The sequence below is a fragment of the Leucopleurus acutus genome (assembly GCF_964270905.1).
Source record: "Leucopleurus acutus genome assembly, chromosome: 16".
Lineage (NCBI taxonomy): Eukaryota > Metazoa > Chordata > Mammalia > Artiodactyla > Delphinidae > Leucopleurus > Leucopleurus acutus.
In genome coordinates, this window is record NC_139158.1 from 47,797,558 (window position 1) to 47,822,630 (window position 25,073).

General features: G+C 39.2%; 1 protein-coding gene across 3 annotated transcripts in view; it reads left to right on the forward strand.

Annotated features, from left to right (window-relative positions):
• The first annotated feature begins 1,027 nt into the window (after nucleotides 1–1,027).
• TASP1 (taspase 1) overlaps nucleotides 1,028–25,073 on the forward strand; it is a 235,770-nt gene continuing 211,724 nt past the window's right edge. For 2 of the 3 annotated variants that reach the window (XR_014326839.1, XM_082858198.1), the window contains exons 1-4: nucleotides 1,028–1,048; nucleotides 10,283–10,501; nucleotides 13,630–13,697; nucleotides 15,406–15,474. Coding sequence is in view for 1 of the 3 variants with exons in the window: in XM_082858198.1 (XP_082714324.1) it covers nucleotides 10,357–10,501; nucleotides 13,630–13,697; nucleotides 15,406–15,474 (282 nt within the window). In the remaining 2 variants the exon portion in view is untranslated. Of the gene's footprint in view, nucleotides 1,049–10,282; nucleotides 10,502–13,629; nucleotides 13,698–15,405; nucleotides 15,475–21,615; nucleotides 21,758–25,073 lie in introns of those variants that run through there. The other variant, XM_082858199.1, reaches the window with a different exon arrangement.

The following is a 25,073-nucleotide window of genomic DNA, read 5'->3' on the forward strand; positions in this document are numbered from 1 at the left end:
AGATAATATTCTGAGCCATATCCTGTGAGCTGTCTTGTACATACTGAAAACCCCGCCAGGTGGAAGAAGTTGACTACATGATGACCAGACTGTAGCCATGACATAAGCTGCCACAATTCCAAGAACTGGCCTCAAGGAGATGGGAACAAACCGACCCTGGAACTGAAGACTGACTGTACTTAAAACAATCCAGATGAACACTGGTCAGATCACCTCATGATTAAGATGACTGTCAGAGCTGACTGTGCTGTTTCTGCATGTAGCCCCCTCCCTCCACCTATAAAAGCTCTTGCTCACTGATTGTCAGTCTGGGGAAGTTGGCCTTTGGACAGGCGTTGCCCCCCGGCCCGCTTGCCAACATCCAACATCCAAAATAAAGCAAACTTTCCTTTCCACCAACCTTGCCTCTTCTTTATTTGCTTTTGAGCGGCAAGCAGCCGGATCCCACTTTCGGTTACAGTTACATGGTAACTATTCATGTTAATAGTTACAAGGAAACATTAAAGAGATTACATAATGTTACTAGGTCTTGGTCTTAGATGCTAGAGGCTAAAAGAAAGGCCACCGGCATTTTCCTTCTCCCCAGGGCAAGGCTAGCCCTTTCCTCCCACATGTAATCCAGGCAGAACTCTAGTTTTCCCTACTGTGTGGGGGGGTTGCAAGGATTGAATGAAATTAAGCTCTTAAGTGACATCTTAATAAATGATGACTAGTTTAACTTCATTCCGCAACACATCGCTAGTCTGCCAACCACCCAAATAAGACGATCACATCCTTCCGGCTCATTAAGACGCGGGGTGAAGAGAGAGAGGCAACGGCGCCTGCGCAGCTCACGGCGAGGCTCCAGGTGGTGTCCTCCCTGCACCTCCCCGACCAGGTGAACCACTCCGGGGCAGAGGGAGGAGACCAAGCAGAGTGTGGGCGCCTGCTTCCGGCCACGTGGTTATGCTCACGGCCAATGGAAAACCTTGACGTCACCCTCGCTTCCTCACCCTGGCAACGGGTGGGTGACTACTTCCGGTGCTGTGAGGGCTCGGGGCTGACGCGGGTGAGTGTCTCTCTTTCTCACGCTGTCCGCGCCCTTGCCGCCTACGTGCGCTGCCTCTGTCCGGGCGCCGCGCTCTCGCTGGGACGTCCTCTCCTGGGCCGGGTGCGGGCGGCGCGCCGGATGCCCCTTGCTGGGGGCGGTGCTGGAGGAAGGGACTCGGGACGTCCCTCGTGCCCGAGTCTCGGTCGCGCGTGGGGCCCGCGCCGGGCCCCTCCCAGCGGCTGCAGCTTGGCGGCTTCATTCCCTCTCCGGGGAAGGGACTGTCTGTGTGTGGGGAGGGAGTTCTTGCAGTCCTTCACCCACTTTGCAGTCTCGGGCTGCGGTTTCTCCGAGTTCGAGGCTCGTAGAGACGCGAGGGTGTGCGCCCTGGTCCTGCGTGGCAGGTGGTGGAAAGCAGCCCTATAGTGTAATAGAGGCCTGGTTAGAGTCCCGCGGAACGTTAGCATTTACTGCTCAGGTGGAGAAGGAAGAGGAAAGGACCAAGAAGATGGAAAAGGAGCAACTGGAGAGGGTGGAAAACAGGAACTGGAGGTGCCCTGAAAATAGAGGGCATCGTGTTTCCGGAAGGGAAGGAGGGAGTTCAACTTGATTCGCCTCTGTAGGGGAGGGGAATGAAAGGTATTTTGGGGACCATGTGACTGAGATCATTGCATACTAAGCTAAGGAATTTTCATACACTTGGGAGTTTAATAATTTGCTTTTTTGTTTAAATAAAGCTTTCCCCCCACTTATACAAAGCAGTACATGCTTACTAAAGAATATCTGGAAAATGTAGAAATATTAAAAAAGAGATCATCTGTGGTTCCACCAGCCCCAGCCCAACTTTTTTTTTTTTTTTTTTTTTGGCGGTACACGGGCCTCTCACTGTTGTGGCCTCTCCCGCCGCGGAGCACAGGCCCCGGACGCGCAGGCTTAGCGGCCATGGCCCACGGGCCCAGCCGCTCCGCGGCACGTGGGATCCTCCCAGACCGGGGCACGAACCCGTGTTCCCTGCATCAGCAGGCGGACTCTCAACCACTGCGCCACCAGGGAAGCCCTCAGCCCAACGTTTTGATCTCTTTCTTTATACTTTTTTTTTTCTTTTGGTTGTGCTGTGTGCCTTGTGGGATCTTAGTTCCCCGACTAGGGATTGAACCTGGGCCCTTGGCAGTGAGAGCACTGGGAGTCTTAACCACTGGACTGCCAGGGAATTCCCTACATTTAAAAAATAGAATATCCTTTTTTTTTTTTGCGGTTCGCGGTCCTCTCACTGTTGTGGCCTCTCCCGTTGCGGAGCACAGGCTCCGGACGCGCAGGCTCAGCGGCCATGGCTCACGGGCCCAGCCGCTCCGCGGCATGTGGGATCCTCCCGGACCGGGGCACGAACTTTTGTCCGCTGCATCGGCAGGCGGACTCTCAACCACTGCGCCACCAGGGAAGTCCCAAAATAGGGTATTCTTAACCTACTTAGCATCATAGTGTATGTGTATAAAATGTGATTTTAACCAAAAAGCATGTTTTATACATTGTGTCTATTACACGGATTTTTTTGAGATATAATTCATAAAATTCCACCCTTTTAAATTTAAATTTCAGTGGTTTTTAGTATATTCACAACGTTGTGCACCCATCATCACTATCTAATTCCATAACTTTTTCATCACCTCCAAAAGAAACTCTGTACTGTTATAGTTACTCACCATTGATCTCTCCTCCCCTGTTCCCCCACCCCTGGCAACCACTAATCTACTTTGTGTCTATGGATTTTCCTATTCTGGATACTTCATGTAAGTGGAATCGTATAATATGTGGCTTTTTGTTGTCTGCCTTCTTTCACTTAGCATAATGTTTTCAAGGTTCATCCATGTGGTATTATGTATCAGTGCGTCACTCCTTTGTATGGCTGAATAATATTCCATTATGTAACTATGCCACGTTTTCTTTATCCATCATCAGTTGATAGACATTTGGATTGATTCCACTTTTTGACTATTATGAATAATTCTGCTGTAAACATCCATGTACAAGTTTTTGTGTGGACGTATGTTTTCAGTTTTCTTAGATGTATACCTAGGAGTGGAATTGCTGGGGCATGTGGTAACTGTTTAACTTTTTGAGGTACTGCCAGGTGTTTTCCAAGGTGGCCTGCACAAGCAGGATATGAGGGTTCTGATTTCTCCATATCCTTGCTAACACTTATTGTCTGTCTTTTTGATTATAGCCATTCCATTGGTTGTGGAATGGTATCTTGCAGTTTTGATTTGCATTTCCCTGATGTCTGATAATGTTGAGTTTCTTTTCTCTGTGCCTATCGGCCCTTTGTATATCTTTGGAGAAATGTCCGTTCAATTCCTTTGCCCAATTTTAAATTGAATTAAAAAAATTTTAAAGAAATTTTAAAGTTGTATGGGTTCTTTATATAGTCTGGACACAAGTCCCTTATCAGATTGCAATATTTCTTCCATTTTTTCCTGTCTTGTGGGGTGTCTTTTCCCTTTCTTGAAGGGTGTCCTTTGAAGTACAAAAGTTTAAAATTTTGGTGAAGTCCAATTTATCTGGTTTTTTTTTTTTTTTTTTGGTTGTTTGTGCTTTTGGTGTCATATGTAAAACCACTGCCAAATCCAAGATTATGATTTACTCCTGTTTTCTTTTCCCTAAGAGTTTTATATAGTTTTAGCTCTTACATTTAGGGCTTGATATATGTAGAGTTAATTTTTGTATATGGTGTGCAGTCCAACTTTATTCTTTTGCATGTGGCTCTCCAGTTTTCCCAGCACCATTTGTTGAAAAGTCCTTTTTCCATTGAATGGCCTTGGCACCCTTTTCAAAAACAGTTGATCGTAAACACATAGATTATCATTTTCTTAACTATTTCTCTATGTTGGGTATTTAAGTCGCTCCCAGATTTTTGTTTTTCTAAATTATCCTGTGTTAAACACAGCATAAAAGGCATAAAACCTTTTCTGTATTTAAAATTATTTTGGTAGAAAATATTCTCAGAAGTGGAATTACTGGGTCAAAGATGAAATAAGTATGTTTTGGAGCTCATTTAATGAGGCATTAAACCTTCAATCTCATGATGTTAAGAGCAACAAAATGCTTCTTTATTCATCAGTTGCTATAGCTTAAGGGCTGGATTTCTCTAAAAGCCTTTCTCTTAAGATGAATGGATTCCATGACTTCCTTCCTCCTTCAATTGCTTCTAAAAGACTAAGTAAATCTACAGTGAAAAACTTCAACACCAGAGGCAAACGGGACATGTGGTAGTGTTCTAAATGGCTTAATGGAAAAAAAAAATAGTGTCATCACATGCAGTAGGAAAATGAAACAATCTTTGAGAGAAATAGAGTCAAGATTTAGACCTTAAATCAGTGCCATAAAAGTCCCTGAAGCAAAGAAAGTGTTTTATTCTGAGTTTCTCTTCTGCCCTTGATAATCAAGTTAATTTACATTCATCTTGGTCCCAGAGACAGAGAACTTAAATCTTCTCTTTTTAGTAAATAGTACCCACTTAAAAAAAAATTCAAATATGAGATGTTATTAGGAGAAAAATCAATTTTCCCTTTCATCCTTGCCCCTCCCTCTTCTCCAGTCTCCCAGTACTCTTTAGAGGAATCCATGGTAGTATTATTTGTGTCTATATAGACTAGTTCATATATAAAGTATCTCTGGGGAGCGGGTATATACAAAATTATATATTTTAAGGCTCTTGGTACTTTCTGACACATTCCTTTTCAAAACGGGTACATCAGTTTATGATGGCAATACAGTGCTAATTAGATTTCTTTCTTCTTTTTTCTTGTATTTCTTTGAATATTCTTTCTTTAATATTGGATATCCAGTTTATATTTCTTTTTTTATGTATTGCCTGCTCATGTCTTTTGGCATGCTGTTTGTCTTGATTAGCATTGTCCTTTATGAGATTTATTTTGGCAGCCTTTTGTAGATGGTTGTTTTATGACAGCCTGGATTTGGGGAGAAAAGTTAATATGCTTTTTGTAATGCTTATGCTAAGAGGTATGTGAGCTGAACAAGGGTCAAGGCAGTAGGGAGAAGGAAGTTAAATGCTTGAGAAGAAATCTATAGGATTTGGAAACTGGGCGCAGTCCAAGATGACTACAAGGTGAGTTAGAAAAGGATGGTATATATTTGATGTCAATCTTTGGTCATGATTTATTTTTTTACTCCTTAGTCTTAACTGTAGAGATCAAATACTAATTTTATTTATTTTTAAATTAGGATTATCTGGGGTTTGTGTGGCCCTAGAAGTTCAAGATCCAGAAAAACAAAACCAAAAAAGACCTCTTGGGCCAGTATTTTTTAAAAAATTAATTAATTTATGGCTGTGTTGGGTCTTTGTTGCTGCACGTGGGCTTTCTCTAGTTGTGGTGAGCGGGGGCTACTCTTCGTTGCGGGCTTCTCATTGTCGTGGCTTCTCTTGTTGCAGAGCACGGGCTCTAGGCGCACAGGCTTCAGTAGTTGTGGCACGTGGGCTCAGTAGTTGTGGCTTGCGGGCTCTAGAGCACAGGCTCAGTAGTTGTGGCACATGGGCTTTGTTGCTCCGTGGCATGTGGGATCTTCCCAGGCCAGGGCTCAAACCTGTGTCCCTTGCATTGGCAGGCAGATTCTTAACCTCTGCACCACCAGGGAAGCCCTGGCCAGTATTGTTGATTGGCCATGTTTTTGTCTATTCCTTCTGTAGGTGGGATGAGTGTTGAGAACCTTCAGAATATGGCATTTCTCCTCTTAGTGAAGGTTTGAAGTGGGCTCCCATAGGCTTACCCTATTTTGGGGCTTGGACTTGGCTAGTTACCTGTGTTCTCATAAATAAATGTATAAAAAAGCTTTTTTTTTTGTAAGTAATGAATTCAGATTTTCAAAATCAAAAGGTACACAATGGTGAACAGTGAAATTTCCATCCCTCCTTTGTCCACCAGTCACCCAAATCTTCTGGTAACCACTATTAATGCTATTTTTTGATATATTCTTCCAGATTGTGCTTTGCATATATATATTTAACTGTATTTTTTTCTCCCCTCCCTCAAAATATGGTACTGCATATACTTCTGTACCACGTGTTTTTTACTTGCTAAAATGTCTTCAAGACTGATCATTTCATATTTGTATATCAAGAACGTTCTCATTTTTTCCAAGAGCTGCATTTATTTTTAAGCACTTCCATCAAGACATACTGTTGGTCCATATCTTTCCCATTACAGACAGTCTTTCAGTGTGTATTTATAATTTTGGTTTATTTTGCCCAATTGTCCATGTTGAGTTGCTGCTACTAGCAATGTATGAGAACTCCTGGTTCCCTATATCCTCAAAACATGGTATTATCTTTTTTTTGTTTGTTTGCTAGTCCAATGATATGTGAGTGTAGTTTTATTTTGCATTTTTCTTCTGAGTGAGGTTTAGCATCTTTTTTTTTAATATAAACTTATTTATTTTTTAATTTATTTTTGGCTGCGTTGGGTGTTCGTTGCTGCGTGCGGGCTTTCTCTAGTTGCGGCGAGCGGGGGCTACTCTTTGTTGCGGAGCGCGGGCTGCTCATTGCGGTGGCTTCTCTTGTTGCAGAGCACGGGCTCTAGGCACGCGGGCTTCAGTAGTTGTAGCACACGGGCTCAGTAGCTGTGGCGCACGGGCTTAGTTGCTCTGTGGCATGTGGGATCTTCCTGGACCAGGGCTCGAACCCGTGTCCCCTGCATTGGCAGGCGGATTCTCAACCACTGTGCCACCAGGGAAGCCCGGTTTAGCATCTTTTGATCTGTTAGACTGTTGTATAATTTTTCTGTAAACTGGGATTTGCCCACTTCCCCCCCACCCCCCCTTTTGTCTTTTTGTTTTTTGAGACATTTGTTGGAATTCTGTTAGGAAGGTCAGACTTTTAATGGGTTCTGAGTTAAACAAAAACTGATGTTGGAGTAGAAATTACTTCATTTCTAATTGAATTAAAAATATTCCAGTAACCATTGGGAGCTGGAGGCCAGAGTTGTACATTGGATAGCCTGTCTACTTGAGTTCCTTTCCCAGTCCAGCAGAACTTTGGGGCCAGCATTTTTGGGGGAGTTTATTGAGATGACATGGTTTGCTAAATAAAAAAAATTCAGATAGTCTCTGAGGGATGGTAGATTGCTTAAGAAATTGCATATTGATTCATCTTCCACATTTTATTTTTTTCAGACAAGCTTGAGAAGTAGTGTTTTTAAATCTCTCACATATATTAAGAGTGCCTATTACATCAAATCTTATTCATTATAAAATATAGATGTTCTAACTTGTTATTCATGAAAAAAAATGCATCTGATGACAGTGAGTCAGAGTAAGTTTTATAGCTCATACTGCTTGGATATGGTTTCATTTAAACTGAAGCTTTGAATTTTCCAAAGCCTGAGTTTTCATACAACTATGTTTGTGGGACAAGTGGGCCCAAGCTCATTTCATGGCTAGGCCAGACCTCATGGCAGGTATAGACTGGCAGATGAACTGCTAATCATTTAAATTGACTTCGTCAACCGACACAGGACAAAGTCAAATAAAGGTAATTGATGCAGATCCTTGTGAAGTCGTTGGAAGAAAATCCATCCTCAGGGAGAGAGCTACCACCTAAAACGAAAACAAAAACAGGCATTTTAATCCACTGTTATGTAATTAACCTCAGCACTCTTTTGTAATCAAAATTTATGAATATATGTAAACATTTTAATACAACAGCATATATATATGATTTAAAATTATTTGTCCTTTAAATGAAATGACATATAATAAAAATTAAATGAACTCTTTTTAACCAGGAATTAAAGGAAGTTAAAATACCATATTGCAGTGCTTCACAGACCATTTCTGGTGTGAAGGACCAAGTTAAAATTTTTTTTCAATCCTTTGTTGACCATTTCTTCTGTAAAATGAAAAAAACAAAACAAAAAACCCACAAAACCTCCAAACAAAACAGAGATATGGAACTGTGAATGAAAGATAAAAGTAAAAACTCATAATTTTATTAGATGTAGCAGATAAAATTGTTTCAAAAATATAGTTATAAACAAAACATGAGGAAATAGAAAAGAATTACAAAAACTGTACACATTGTTTATTGAAAATGTGCACGTAGATGTAGAGAACGGACATGTGGACACAGGTAGGGAAGGGGAAAGTGGGATGAACTGAGAGATTGGGTTTGACATAAATACACTACCATGTGTAAAATAGATAGCTAGTGGGAACCTGCTGTATAGCACAGGGAGCTCAGCTCGGTGCTCTGTGACGACCTAGATTCGTGGGATGCGGGGTGGGTGGGAGGGAGGTCCAAGAGGGAGGGGATATAGGTATACGTATAGCTGATTCACTTAACTGTACAGCAGAAACTAACAGCATTGTGAAGCAATTTTACTCCAATAAAAAAAAATAAGGCAATTAGTATATGAATAAAATAATAATCTCTTGCAGACTGGTAACAAGCACTGGTCTGCAGACCACACTTTGAGTAACACTGTTCTTTTGGACTAGTTGGCTAAGCCACTCTTTACGTTACTATTTATGTTCTCTATTAGAAAAGACTTGTGCTCCTCCTTCCCCATTTCTCAATTTAGAATAAGGTATACATTTTTACCTAACAGTGTGAATCTAGGTGTTTAAGTAGTTTCAACCACATGACTCTGGTATTTTCTTCAAATCTCTGTCGAGGTTTTTTTTTTTTTTTTTGCGGTAGGCGGGCCTCTAACCGCTGTGGCCTCTCCCGCTGCAGAGCACAGGCTCCGGACGCGCAGGCTCAGCGGCCATGGCTCACGGGCCCAGCTGCTCCGCGGCACGTGGGACCCTCCAGGACCGGGGCACGAACCCGTGTCCCCTGCGTCGGCAGGCGGACTCTCAACCACTGCGCCACCAGGGAAGCCCTCTGTCGAGTTTTAAATGATCCACTTTTCCCCAGTCTGAAGTGTGTTCTGCCATCGTTATTGTTATTAAGCCAAGATTGCTAGAAACTTGTGAATTTGTGAGAAAAATTGGAAACTTTGTGGTTTAAGTTGCTTGTAATTTGTTTTATTAAGTTTTGTATTTTATCATTTATCTTTTGAGAACCTCAGAAATAACGCTTTCATGAAAATTAACAAGTATATGCACAAGTGTTATTTTAATTTCTTGGTTTAGTCATATAATTTTGTTAGCATTTGTTTTTTTTTTTTAAATGAATGTATGTAATTAATTTATTTGTTTTTGGCTGTGTTGGATCTTTGTTGCTGTGCGTGGGCTTTCTCTAGTTGCTGTGAGCGGGGGCTACTCTTGGTTGATGTATGCAGGCTTCTCATTGTGTTGGCTTCTCTCATTGGGGTGGCTTCTCTCATTGCGGAGCATGGACTCTAGGCTCACAGGCTTCAGTAGTTGTACACGGGCTTCGGCAGTTGTGGCTCGCGGGCTCTAGAGCACAGGCTCAGTAGTTGTGGTGCACGGGCTTACTTGCTCCACGGCATATGGGATCTTCCCAGACCAGGGATTGAACCCGTGTCCCCTTCATTGGCAGGCAGATTCTTAACCAGTGTGCCACCAGAGAAGTTCCAGCATTTGTCTTTTGATTGAGCTGTGAAGTATTACACTGTTTTTCTTAAGCGGTTCTTCACAGGCAGATGTAAATCTGTATGTTGCTTCATTTCTTTAAGCAAGCAGCAATCTATAGCTCTTAAATGTTTTCACCACACACCAAAAATTGTAATTATGTGAGGTAATGGATGTGTTAACTAACCGTGTTGTGGCAATCGTTTTGCAGTATATACATGTATCAAATCATCATGTTGTACCCCTTAAACTTATACACTGGTGTATGTCAATTATATCTCAATAAACCTGGAGAAAAAAATAAGCAGCAATCTAGGCTTTATATCAAGGCTCAGTGATGTTGCCAGCACTGCCTGTGGTTCTAGAATGTCCCAGAGGTTATTAGCATTTGGTTTGGAGGGAGTAGAAAGTGATATTTAAGTTGTGTTGTGGTTTTCTTCAATGTAGATAAAATGAAAGATAAAATATCTTTGGACTCAATATGAAGTCTTTTTACAACAGTTCTTTTGTTTATGTGACTTCAAGCAAGTGCTGTCAGTGGACAGAGAGATTTAAATTCTAACCTTTGTATATTCTTTGTATTACCCAGTTAAATAACTTTAAAATTAGGTTTCTAATTTTTTTTGAAAGTTATCTGTGCACAAATTTGTATGTTACGTGTGTGTTAGTGGAAAGAAATGCAAACCCTCTTTGCCTGTTTTCCTTTAGAGTAATTCCTCTCCTGCAGTTACTTTTGGATGGAAGTATGCTCTTTTCCCAGTAGAAGATGGTGATCTTGGAGAATGACCATGGAGAAGGGGATGAGTTCTGGAGAAGGACTACCTTCCAGATCATCTCAGGTTTCGGCTGTTAAAATAACAGCTAAAGAGTTGGAAACAAAGCAGCCCCATAAAGAGAAGCGAGGGGGCTTTGTGTTGGTGCATGCAGGTAAGCTCTAAGTGGGTGAGTTGGAAGATGAAAATAATGTTTTTTTCCCTTGCCTTGAAGTACACCAGGAATTGAATTTCATATCTGGAGGAGGCAAACTGCCAGAGGAGCTGGAACCAAAGAGACTGACTTCGATAGAGTGAGGGCCTCCCCCTAGCTCCCCACTTAGAAGATCTTATAATGACGACTCTTCCTTTGTCTCCTTCACTCACCTACTCTATTATTTACTTTTACCCCGTATTTAGGTGTTGTTAAAACCAGACACAGTAATTGTTTAAACTCTGGTTTGTGTTTTTAAAAATAATGCTGCTGAAAAAATTTTATTGACCCCATTTTTGACTTTGTCCATCTTAGAGTATAATTTACACAGTCTTAGAGCTAGTTTGCCTTTTTAATATTATAAAAGAGGAACCTTAAAACCAGAGAGATTAAGTGGCTTCAGCCACATGGCTCTTTCGTACAAGAGCCAGGCTGAGACACCCTGAAGTGAGCCCTTAAGTCCCAGTCTAGTGCTCTTGGCACCTCATCAGCCTGTAATCTCTACTTCAGAGTACCTTGAAGACAGACACAGTGAGTTCAACCCCTGAGTCCCCATCATCGAAGCCTCTAGGGTTTCTAAGCAGTGCAGCCCTACGTAGGTCTTTTTTTTCCCCCCCCCCCTTTTTCTTTAGTCATTTTTATTTGTCTGCATTTAGCGTCTAAAGTTCATGACCTCTGTGAAGGAAGAAGGAATGGCTGGGTCTCCTTTTAACTTTCCTCAGACAGTCATACAGGATGGCAGCAAGATTGGCTTTGATACGGGGTGAGGGGTGGAATTGTTTCTTCTTGTCAAACTGGTGTTCTTCCTGGTCATTAACTTTTGGCTGTATCTAAACTGCACAGACAACTCCGGAAGCCTTATAGTATCGAATCTAGAAGAATCTAGAAACAAAACAAAAACCAGGTTCAGTTTCCTTTTCTTTCAAATGATTTTTCAAAGAAGTGAGGTAAATTTATAGAAACAACTCAGATTCCTAGTCCAGTGTTCTTTCCACTACACCATGGTGGTGGTGCATCTTTCATAGTACCCAGTGAGTTATTTCATTCAGAATGAGTATTTGAAAAATGTCCAAGAAAGGCCTGAGATGTGTAAAAGCAACAACGTGGAGCTTTTGATTAGTTGGAAAGGTTTGCCTTCTATGACAGTCATTGTGGCCTCCTCACTGTCTCAGACACACTCTGATGGCTGTGGCTCTTAGACAAAGTTGGTGCCGGGGGCCAGCTGTAATAGGAGGAAATCTGGGTTATGACAGGAAATTGTATGGATGAAGGGTGACCTTCCCCTTCTAAATTATTAGAAGTTCAGATAGAGTGATTGATTATGCAGCATTACGTATCTTGTACATTTAAGGAACAAAATTTCAATTCCAGTGTAGAGATTTTAAAAGTGTTTTTTTTTTTAGCACTAAAGGAGACTTGCCCATGTTTTAGTCATTTGAGTAGTAGATTCTTGCTTTGCCCCAGATCTGTATACTACCTATATTTTACCTAATATTTAAAAAAAGATAAACACTTTTTAACCTTAACATTTTAAAGATGAAACTTATCTTTAATTAAGGGGAATGTTGGTATCACATGCGTGAAGAGAAAATAATTTAAACACTGTGCAAAAAAACCCGTGTGATTAAATTTTATTTAGGTTCTGTTGCTTGTCAGCTGCTTAGATCCTAAGCTTACCTTTCCTTTGTTAAGTAGAGGAATTAGCAAGTGTTAATCAGGTATTAAAGATCTCCTGGAGTAATGCTGAGATAGTTTCCCTATTCTAAGTAGAGGATTGATATGTTAATGCTATTAGTGCTGTTATCCACACACTAAAATTATCTATTTGGCTATAGTATCCCATGGTTTGGGAAACACTGCTCAAAGTTTGGGGCCTGCTAAGACAACAGACCTGGGATCATTTATTAGTGAACCATGAAGAGAGTCCTGTTAAATATTGGCGCAGTTTCTGTGAAGTTTCAGAGCTTGCTTGAGAAATGGGTCTAACATTTGTGTGTGTTATGGATTTGTGTTGTTTGGGCATCTTTTCTGTTCTCTTGGGTCCCTTAACCATAGCTTCTTGGGTTTGTTTTTTCTCTGCCCTGGTGAAAGGTGGGTTAAGTTCGTGTCATAGTCTGCAGTCTCACAGGAGAAGCCCTGAGGCTTAGAGATGTAGTCCTTTTTTCTTTAACATCTTTACTGGAGTATAATTGCTTTACAATGGTGTGTTAGTTTCTGCTTTATAACAAAGTGAATCAGCTATACAGAGATGTAGTTCTTTAACCTTCCCTACTTTGGACCCCTTCGGGGCCCAGCAGGGGGCTGGGATGGGGGCTGAGGGGGAGGTTCAGAAAAAGTTAAAGAACTTTGATTAAGGGCTCTTGTCTTGGTTTCTTTCTTGTTTAGGTTATTCTCAAATCCCTAACTAAGCAAGTATTACTCCTTTTAGGGAAACAAATTTCAGAGCCATTCTCTTGAGGAAGTTGCTGGGTGTTTGATTAAGAGACAGGGACCACCAGGATTTCTAATAGGCAGTTGTGAATATACTATCACTGAGATTTCAGAGACACCCTGAGCTACATTCCAGGGGTGAGCGAATGGAAAAGTTTGGGTAGGAATGGTGATATTGGTGGTGGTTGTTGACAGGTGGGACATAACACCCCTCAACTTCAAGTATTATTCAGAAACTACCTAGTTTTCTGAAGTCACTCTTAAGAATTCTGGCAGGGACTTTCCAAAGGTCAACAGAGAGGAACTTAGAGGGACTCTGTCCTTGACACTGCCTGGGTTATCAACTCCAGCTAAAAAACTCCTAACTTTGGAGAAGTTTTTGAAAGGAGAGGTGACCTTGGGGAAGCTGCTCTGGGGACATAAGCTATTTCTGGTGCCTCTAGTAGGAAAATAGATGTTGAAAGAGGAGATAAGGCATGGTATTAAAAAGACTTATGGTGCAGAAAGAAGCTGTTAGATTTTTAAGACTCCATGCACTTAGGACAATAGTTTTATTGTCACTAGGAGAGCATCAGTTTATATGAGCTATTTATATAATATAAGCAAGGTCTCTGATATCTTAATGACAGTTGACAATTGACTTTTTTTTTTCACTACAGGTGCAGGTTATCATTCTGAATCCAAAGCCAAGGAATATAAACACGTATGCAAACGAGCTTGTCAGAAGGTATGAAGAGAATGTATTCTGTCTGATTGAAACAGTTTAGTTTTGACCAAAAGCAGCTTTACCTTGAAATTCAAAATTTTAAGGTTTGATTTATAAGACAGTCTTTGGTTTGGGCCACAAAGTAATTTTGCTCGTATTTGTGGGGTCTTTTTTGTTTTGTTTTGTGTTTTTTATTCTCCAAATCATGTTTAGATCTTTTCCTTCCTTTCCCAGATCAAAGTCTGTATTTTTGGAATTGTGGGCACATAATCATATATCTTTTAATCTTTGAAACGGCACTGAGCTCTATAGAAGGGGTAGGGAAAACAGCTCAAAGGCAGCCAATGTGTCTTTCTATGAAGGGAAGAAAAAAATAATAAAAAATTAAAATGGGTGTTCTTCTTAGGGAGATTATCCTGTACTTTTTCCTTCTGTTTTTCCATCACGTAATTTTTATCATAGCAAATTCATTGTCATTCCTGAGTTTAACTTTGCCCTTGTACTCAGTTGTGCTTTTTTTTTTTATCTTTGTTTTTTGAGGTTTTGCTAAATTGTTGAATACTTAATGTAGGGGCAGGAATGGACTCAGAAGAAATATTGTTTGTTTTTATTTTGATCCTGACTGTATACTCTTGTAGGCAAACCTTCCATTACTTTTTATGCAAATAGAATGTTAATTGGACATTGCATATCAAGTAAATAGGGGTTTCTCAGCTCTTTTCATTTATATTTACATACCATTTAAAGAAGATTATACTTTATTAGCGATCCAAGATTTTTCTTATGAATGAAATCTCATAAATGAATAAGAATATTTGGTTACAGGGATTTCATTTTAAAAAAAATTTATAATAAAGGTAAATATTCATTAAGCTATTTTATATTACTTTATCTTATTTTTCAAAGTGTGAAATCTTTTTGTTATCTGAGAAGAAATGGTTTTATAGGAATATAGTTCTGTATATAATACATTTAGAGCGTGTAACCAGCCTCCTTAATTTATACAACAAATGAACTTCTTAAAAGTTTCATGAGGAATACAGTGCTTAGGTTTTGATGTTTGTTGAATAAATCGGAGCTTCAATTATTCATTTAAAAATCAGTCTTCCTTCTCTTTCTTTCCTGTCTTAGTTTATACCTAAGAAGCAAGGTGATTTTAGTGACCTTTGCTCTCTATAGATTATATTACAAAGGAATATTATATGTTTATCTCGATGTAGAATACCTTATAGAATCAAAAATGCTTTTGTCAAATGTATGCTCCATCTAAGGATTCTGAAATGCCTCTGTGACTGAGAGTAACTACTTTTTATAGTTAGGGGTAGAGAGAGTAGTAATGGTGGGATGAGAAATGGTTAGCTTAGTCTGTATAAAATATGAATTCAAATTTCAAAATGGAATTCATATAATTTCTATGGTTCTGTGAACTGCCCTGTGATGAATGAAGCCCTTTCACTTACTAAATTCCTTGCATTTTGTATTTAGTGGCTAAATTTATTCATTGTCTTAATTTGAATAATAATAAGTGAGCTATATCATAAATTATCCTGAATAATTGCTTATCTTAAATCTAAGTCGTTTATGTCTTGAGGTATGGAACGGAACTCTAGTGATCAATTTTTATTAACTCTGAATGTCTCCTACACTTCTTCAAGCCTTTGGAAAGTTTCTGGGTATGTTTAAGAAGTTGTGGTTTTAAAATGAATAATCTTGCCCCTTGGTTTCATAGGCAATTGAAAAGCTACAGGCTGGTGCCCTTGCAACAGATGCAGTGACTGCAGCCCTCGTGGAACTTGAGGTATTTCTTTTCTCTATTTGTTTCATTTAAAGTATTTGTGAGTTTATGTTCATTATTCTTAAATGACATGAAACTGTTGTTTAGTCAACCATCAATTATATGACCAGCGTTTCTCAACAATATTAACAAGGTATGAAGAACCCTGCGATTTTGTTAGGTTGTTCTCATTGGAGACTTCTCCGAGTAATATAAAAAAGTTGGTTAAATTCATTTTTCCCTGGTTTTGTGAGATTCATGAATACAAGTTACTGGTGATTGGATGCTTGAAATTCCTGAATATTTTCAGAAGAAAAATTCCTGAAGTTAACACCTCCTGAAAGTAATATACGTTCTGTTGTTTAGAAAACAAAAAATTCCAACTGTCTAGAAGTGTCCAGAGTGGAGGGGGAAGTTTCCTCACAAACTTAGCAGTTGGATATATATCCTGAAGCTGTGCTCTGTGAGGTGTGTCTTGTCCAGTGTGATAGGTTGGTCTCCAGTTAATTGTGGACATTGAGGACTTCATTGAGGAGGTTCTCAAGTTCACTGTAATCCTTGCTCCTCCAGAGTGAGGGTCTCTTAATTGTCTTAATCTGGAACCCTGAGGATGAGTTTGTTCAGGGGATACTGAGGGCTTCAGAAGACCGACTTCTGTTGCTCAAACTTAGAGAAGGTTGATTAGTGTAAGTCAGTTTAGAGCAGTGGTCCCCAACCTTTTTGGCACCAGGGACCAGTTTCGTGGAAGACAATTTTTCTACAGACTCAGGGAGGGGAGGGGATGGTTTTGGGATGATTCAAGTGTATTACATTTATTGTGCACTTTATTTCTATTATTATTGCATTGTAATATATAATGAAATAATTATATAACTCACCATAATACAGAATCAGTGGGAGCCCTGAGCTTGTTTTCCTGCAACTAGATGGTCCCATATGGGGGTGATGGGAGACAGTGACACCCGAAGTGTGGCTTTTGTCCAGTCTACTCCGTAAGATGCAGCTTAATTGCCACTCACTGATAGGGTTTTGGTATGAGTCTGCAAGCCATTGATTTATTATGGTCTCTGTGCAGTCAAACCTCTCTGCTAATGATAATCTGTATTTGCAGCCGCCCCCCAGTGCTAGCATCACTGCCTCAGCTCCACCTCAGATCATCAGGCATTAGATTCTCATAAGGAGCGTGCAACCTAGATCCCTCGCATGCGCAGTTCACCGTAAGGTTTGCGCTCCTGTGAGAATCTAATGCCACTGCTGATCTGACAGGAGGCAGAGCTCAGGTGGTAATGCGAGCGATGGGGAGCGGCTGTAAACACAGATGAAGCTTCACTCGCCCACCCACTGCTCACCTCCTGCTGTGCGGCCCAGTTCCTAACAGGCCATGGACTAGTATCAGTCCATGACCCTGGGGTTGGGGACCCCTGGTTTAGAGAACAGTGAACAAATAGTTATTTGCTTGAGAAGATAACTAGGGGAATCAAATAAGACATGAAGATAAAACAGGGATGAGTTTGAGGGAGGAGGTGTTAGAGTGGACTTCCCAAATTGACTGGATTAGGCTCTCATATCAGCGCACCTACCCGACAGGCCAGGCCTTGCTTTTACCTGTGAAGATTGCCCCGGAGTTGACCAAAAGTCCTAGACATGTTTTCTGTATATTCCGCTGGTTAATTGCAGTGTTACGCTTTTAATCGCGCTCTGTAGATTGTACTCTATCTTGTTAACACTTTGAGCTTGGTCCTAGGGTATGTAGTCAAGAAAGATGAATATATGGTGGGCACCAGTTCCACTGTAGTTTGGTCCCTGAGGTGTGTGACTTGGGGATATGTGGTCTCCTTCCTGTTGAGACTGATACATCTTATACGAGCTCTACCAATCAGTAGCCATGAGTCCCTGGGCACCTCACAGACTCTCCCTGACTCAGTTTACCCATTTATAATACGGGGATGATAATTTCTACTTTACAGAGTCATGAAGATTGAGTTAACATACGATAATCACTTAGAACAGTGTGAGGCACATAGTAAGCACCTTGTAACTGTTAGTAGCTATTATTGTTGTGAGGTGCTTTGGAAGTTATATCTATGAGGTGAATATTTATGTTAACTCTTTACATTGTCAAAGGAAAGTTAATTATGTGTTGTGGGTAAAAGGGCAAAAGTGACACAAGGAAGAAGATTGATGTGCTTACCGCCAAATCTTACCTTTACTCAAAGCACACACAAGGAAAGCTTCATCTAATTTAATTCAGTTATTAATTGCAAATTACTCTTCTTTGTGTAGAAGACGATGTCCTGAGGTTACAGGTGCATGGAGCCCGTGTGGGTCTGGGGAAAGAAGATTAATGAATAGCTGGGTATATATTGTACCATAATGGCAACTATGAATACAACACTGAGTAAAATTAAGTTTTCCTTTTTCTTTTCATCTTAGAATAACTTTAATTTTCTCAGGTCCTACTTATATCATGCCCAGTATTTCATTACATTTTTCCCATGATGAATCAATCCTACTTTTAAAGAGTTTACTTATGTATACTTAATAATGATTTAAAATACATTTTGGAATGAGTTACATGTGAGTAAATGAGCTTTATAATTTTGAATGATGACCTGTGTTTTTTAAGAGTGTGGATATGCAGGTTTTTAAAAAAACAAATGTGTTCTGTTATTTTGATTGGACTATGTTATATGGCCTGAGTGAGTTTAGTGTACTTTCCTCCCTTTAATTATTAAGCTTGGGGAAGAATTTCAATGAAGTATCTTGAAAAATTCATTTTTATCTGGGATCTCTGATTGAAATATATGTCAGTAGTTTAAAGGTTAAGGCTACACTAACTGGAGGAATTTGCCTGAATCTTAAGAATTATGTTGGAAGTCATGTCATATACTGCCCCCTGCAGTTTCAGTCACCTTGGATAATTGTGATTCATCACCTTTGAATAGGATGAAGTCTTCAAATAAAGGGTTTAATCAAAGAGGTATTGTAATAGTTTGAGTCAATGGAAAGATATATAAAAATTGGATTCTTGTATTTTCTGTACCTAGAGAAATATAAGTAACAATATTAAGTCCTTTGAGCCAACTGAAAATTCCCAGAGTCTGATTTATACTGTGTTATGTTTAATTTGAGAGTAACCACTTATCTTTAGTTTTGATCAGTCTATTTAGTAGAGCTAAGTTTTGTCCTAATTATCAAATAGATATGGGCGATCATTATACCTTTGTCTTTTGACTTTGGTGTATACTTTTGACTTAAAAAACATACTTTTTAAACTTGTTTGTTACATTATTACTTAGGCAGATAACTAAAATTGGTTTGAGTTTCCTGAGGACTTTACTAACTGTAGATTGAAATGACTGAAATGGTTTAATGGTCCTTATTGGCTAGAAGGGGTATCTGGCCTTGTATTTTGGAAAATATGAAAATTTGCATTTACCCAAATAGTGAGGAGTACACTGACCTCAACTTGTTGCCACGGAGGAGGAAGAGACAAAGTGAAAGGAAAGAAGATTTATAATAGAAAAAAATGTGTTTTGGTGGCCTCTGTAACTTAACCAGGCTACTTAGATAAATCATTTTTGAGCTTTTCTTGGAATCCCATTCCCTTGTGTAGTTTCATTTTTCTCATCCACCAGGACAAACAAGTGGTGTTATCATAAGACTACAACTTCTGGGCACCAGAGGGAGTGTTCCCTTCATACAAATAAGGGGTGGGGGGCATGCGCATAAGTTCCTGCCTAGTAAACTGACTAGCTTCTTCCTTTGGGGTTTTGGGAGGGAAGGTGGCCATTTGTATGAGAGGTGTTCTGCAGTGTGGAGTTGAAAATGAGATGATGCCAAAGTGCATTTTGTTTATCTTCAAAATGTGGTGAAGGAAATGGAAAGGTCAGTTTTTTAGATCATATTTTAATAATTTATTGTTAAAGTGATTTGGTCCCATTGTTTCATTTAACTATTAATAGTTTTTTTGAGATTCTTTTTTATACCTGATGGGAAATGGACTTCTATCAACCCTGATTTCCCTCACAGCAGAGAAGATAAATTTGTGAAACCATTTGATCTTCATACCTAGGGCTGTGCATTTGGGAGACAGTTGTTTTCATGCCTGTTTTTGAAATAGTTTTGGTTCGGGTAGTGACAGTAGATTTAAAATTCTAGACCATAATTTTGCACATTTCACATGTATAGCTTCTGATATGAATTTCTTATGTGAGAAAATTAGATATAGATCTGGGTGAGTCATGATGCCACTGCTAAAGTAGAGAGCTTTTCATAGATTCTGACAGAAAATGAACTCATAAAATGCTTACTGAAGCGCCCTTTGCACATCAGTATATTTTTCTTAAGAAGTACGAAGATGTGCTTTAAAAAGTTCTAGTAAGGAATAATAGGTGAAATATGACTGACAAACTTTTGAGAGGTTACTTGTCGTTTTGTGAGGAAACTGATGAATCTGGCTGGCTGGCTGGTGTACCCTTTGAGAGCTTTTGGTTAATTCATTTTGAAAACTGATTATTTTGGTAGGTAGAATACTATGCATTAGCAATAGTGATAGATATAGCTTTTAAATTTCATATAGTGAAAGGTAAATTGCACAGGCTCCCTTGTTAAAAATGTTTTGTTGAACTTATGTTATTCTAAGTGGACCCTGCTGTTCCTTTGTTGACTTGCTTCATTCTTTAAGTCTTCCTATGGTCAGGGGAGATGGTAATTCATGGTCCTAACTTGTTTATTGTCCAAATGCTTTAGCCTTTAAAGGGCAGTGTATAGTGGGCACAAGTTTTTATGTCTGCTAAAAGTGGTCCATTGTCTTTGGATCTCTATATAATCCAATATGATGCTTGCTTATAAACTCTAGAAATTCCTTTAAAAAGTAACTTCTTATCCAGATGGCTGATAGTTTGGGGTGTGAGAGAAAAAATGTAGGTATTTGCATTACTGTATATTTATATTATTATATGTAATATTGTTAATGCATTTATCTGACCTCTACATCCTGAGATGTAGAGCCAGCTCTGCATGCATTTCTATAAAGCAGGGGTCTCCAGAATGTCATCACCATTGAGTAGTCTGTTGTTGGTGGACCACAGCCCAGGCCTCTGTGCAGCTGCAGGATTAGGCCACACACCCTTCCCTTGGCCTTATGCTTCTGGCTGGAATTGTTTGTGTGCCTCAGGGGGAGAGAAGGCCTGCCAGTCCCTGGGATGCTTAGGGGTCATGAAGATGGTGTGGCTTGCTCCTGGCATATGGGCATATCTAGGATGGGAGGGAATATTGGGAAGGTCTGATATAACCTCCTGTCTCTCGCCAAGCCTGTAGCAAATTCAGTTGTGGGGTTTCTTTGTGATTAGATGCTTAACCACACCTCCTCCCTACCCCGCTTCAGTGTTTGGTTTTTGTTGCAAAAAAGTAGGGGCATCTGTTTTACACTCATTTATGTTTATTTGAGAGGTTAAAAATTATTTAAATAAATGAGCATCTTTGTTCTTCTGCACATTTTTTTGTTTTGCAGAAATCATCTTTTCATATGCAAAGGGTAGCTGAGTATTTAAGTGGTTCCTTGCTTCCTCCTCCCCTCCGCTCCTGGACAGGGCTGAACACATTGGAAAGACAGCTCCATGCATTTAGCTCACATACACACAAGTGCCCATTAACCATGTGACTGAGGAGTCTAATTTCAGACCTACTACCCCTGAAAGTCTCATTTTTCTCTTCCATTGACAATATCTTTTATTCTCTGTAATGGGGAGGGGGTTCCTGTTTTTAAGTATGCGAAGCAAGGAGTTTTACCTTTTCTGCTTTGCAGTACTTAAAATGTTTTCATTGCATGACACTTGGATTTTGACTTCGGATGCTCTTTTTACTTTTTTTTTTCAACTTGGTACCATTGATTATTTCAGTCAAAGACCCTATTTTGCTCTGTTTAGCAGTATTTCCAGGGGTGCTTCAGTATTTCTATGTATTCCAGGTGTTTATAGAGTCTTTATGTTTCTCTGCATTTTTTTTTTTTTATTTATTTTTTTTATTTTTTGAGGTGTACACACACAGTTACACTTCACGGAGTTGCATCCAGCCAAGTGTCCATGTTCTTCTTGTGAAGAGGCAGAGAAAAATCACCTCTCCCAAGAATTTCCACCTTCTGACCAAGGGAAATGTGTCCTGAAGAGCTGTACGCAGATGGGAGGCAACTTGTTTGCTTCTTCTGCTGCTATAGAGCATTGAGTTAATTAGAAGACAGGCTGTGGGTGGCCAAGTACAGACAAAGAAGCACCAGACAGAGCCCAGTTAGCCCGGGGCAGTAAAAGTAAGTTACACTCTTTTTAAAACATTTTTTTGAGTACTGATGCTGATTCTTGCCTTTAGTACTAAGGGGCAACTTGTAACTTACTGTTTGTGTTTACACAGTAGATGCATCTGTTCTTTTCCTCAGACCCTAGAAACTAAACACGCTCTCTAGTGCAAAGTACCTGCTTAATTAAGGAAAAGCAGTGATTCTTTTTTCTTTTAAGTTTTTTGAGAATAAAAAGAGAACTGAATCAGTTATTACATTTCAGATTAATTTTTACACTGCATCAAAACTGTGTATTAGTTTTTGGCCAAGTCAAAACACTTAAGTACAGAGCTTGTTATGTTACAGAGCTTTGTACTGACGGGAACATGAAAACAGTTTCACCTTTTTCTAGCCATTTCTTGGTGAGTTCTGTGGAACTTATCAGATGAATTCATCTTGGCTGAATCTGGTAGAAGGTATGGTCTGAGACCAGACTTAGCAGTTCCTAAGGAGCTTGTAGCTTTATGTATGAGCCCTTGTTTTGCTCTGGGAGTTATTATTCTCCAAGAATATACTACATTTTAGAATTCAGCTTTGAGCTACTTAAAGCTACATTTGGTAGTGTGGTGGAATTGGTGGTAATTCTGTGTTTTGGTTATGTGGCAGCAATTTAGACTTTTGGATTGAGTGTAAAATGTCTTCTTCTAAATTAATAGAGATATTAGATTTATTGGCCCTTGGATTTATAGTGCTGTGATTATTGAATCATTTCATATGTGTCGGGTGTGTATGTGTGTGTATGTGTGTGTGTGTGTGTGTGTGTGTGTGTTTGGATCTATATTCTTTGGGGCATCAATTTTATAATCTAACATCTACTGGTTTTTTGCTTTTTAGCTTTTGGTAATGAAGGGCTAGGCTAAGAAGATTTTTCTGTGCTCAGCAAATCACAGGCTGATATCATGAAGGTCAATCTGAAAGACTGCCTTTGATTTTAAGTTTTTGTCTATCTCTCAAATGTAGGACTGTATTCAGAATCTGGAAGGGAATGAGGAGGAACTTAAGTTGTATAACTTTTAGGAATCTCATCAAGATCATATCCTAAATCCTGCTACAAAGCAGAACAAAGCATTACTTCCGTTTTTTCCCCACTCATTCTCTCTGTCTACCTGCCGTCTAATTTTTATGTGTACAGCAGGCTTTACCTAAATGTTAGAATAATGAAGGATTGCATCTCCCTATAGCAGAGCAAACAGTTTAAAATGGAATCCTAGGCATCCCAGTTGAGAATAGTGCTTTGGCCATTCCTACTGCCAGGGAGTTTTTACTGGCAGTCATTCCCACTCAGGGTCCAGCCTCCTGCATGGTATACTCATTTCCTGACAGTTCATGACATGCGTATAACATAGGGTATCAACACTATAACATTTACTAGCCTTCTCAGAAAATTCTGAGTGGGGAACTTATTTTTGTTTTCCTCTTTTGGAGTATGTACAGATGTTAACATTTTCTAGTGGGTTGGAAATCTTTTAAATAAAAAGCATAGTTATAAGTTACTACTTATAAGTTAGTGACACCCCTCTCACCCCTCCAATCTACCATGTCCTCACTTCACATTTGATAGAAGGATAGTTTACATTATTATAATTCTGTGGTCTGTTAGGTTCTTTTTGAGTGATATTTCCATATTATTGTCAACGTGGTTAAAAGGTATAGTTATTTAGGTTGAAGGGAAGTATAAGTAGATGCCAAGTTTGGCTTTACTAGAGAAACAGCTACATTTGTCTTTTTCTATTGTAGCTCATGTGGAAAAGGCAATTTCAGGTACTGTGTGTGCTAACCTCCTCCTGGACATCGTTAAGAATCCAACTAAAACAAAGTTTAAAACTATTTCAGATGTGCAGGTCTATGGAAGCCAATATTTTATGTTAGAGATTTGTGTTATGTTTGACAAGTAACTCTTTGTACTGCAATTCTGTGGCTTTCAATTAAAAAAAAAAACCATGAAAATAAACTGCTGTGATGTGATTTTTCTACTTAATTTTGCTATGTCTTTATTTGCAAATTAGGCAGATTAATAATGGAAAGGAGGTGAATACAGGTAGGCAGTACTTTTTTATTAAAATACTTTTAATAATAAAGTAGAGAAAAAAGGTGGTTCTGTTTTTTGACAGAATATTGCATGCCAGATCAACAAATGCTCTGATGAACAAAAGCAATATTTGATGCATTTATTCTAAATTTCTATTCAGTAGAAGAGCTTGGACACTTCAGGAAGATCATTAACAAGTCTTAGTTCCTAATACATATGCTGTTGTGTGTTAGTTTTTTTTTTTTAATATAAACTATGTTTTTTTGTGTGTAATTGAACAGTTAAAAAAATGAACTGTCACAGATAATAAAACTGGGTATTCAACATACTATATTTGACTCAACTGTTCACAGAGTGTGATGCAAACAAATGTTCTCTTAACTTACATCCAGCATGGCTAAAATATTACTTTAACACATGTTAAAAGTAGAGCACTGTAACTATTTGGCTAGATACAATTCCGGGCTGTCTGAATTGAGTAATTTCCTCAGGCATTCCAACTTTGATCAACCACAGCACGAACTTTTAGCATGTCTGTAAAGCAGCCAGTGCATCTGTAAATATGTCCCGAGGTAGAGAGAAAAGAGAGAATGCCAAAAAAGAAAGAATACTTTCTGTCGTTAAGGAGCAGTTACAGAATGAAAATGGAAAGTTTTTGTTTCCCTAGGAACTCTTTTTAAATGATTGAGCCTCTGATGTCTAAGTATGCCCTGTGGTTCTGTATTAATGAATGAAAGATACTTCATTTGGGCCTAGTAGAAATGTTTTCTGGCTAACTCTGCTGAAACGTACTGGTTAGAGTTCATTTATTCTTAAACTTTCCAGTCTTTATTAATATAGTATTAATTGGCTAAAAACCTAAACATACACAATAGCATGTATCTCAGTAAATCATGTCTTAATTGTTTATAGCTAGTATTTGGGTGAAAATATTCTTATATGACCCTGTTTTAGAGAATAACTCTAAGAACAGGCAGCGCCACTGCAGAAGTAATCTCTTTGCTTTCACCACATGGAGGAAAATAGGTTTTTCTGGGTTTTATCTTCAGTGACCTGGAAATGAATTTGCAAATATCTACTGGTTTCTGTACACAAACTAGGATAATTTATAATGGTAAATTGCCCTCTTGGACCCAGCATGCTTATATCACATGGATGTAACTTCCTTGGGGATATTTTAAGGTGTAATAAACAACTATTTGCAAACTGGGTGTTAAGTTGGATAATATGGCTTGCTTCTTTCTGACCTTGTTTTCCATA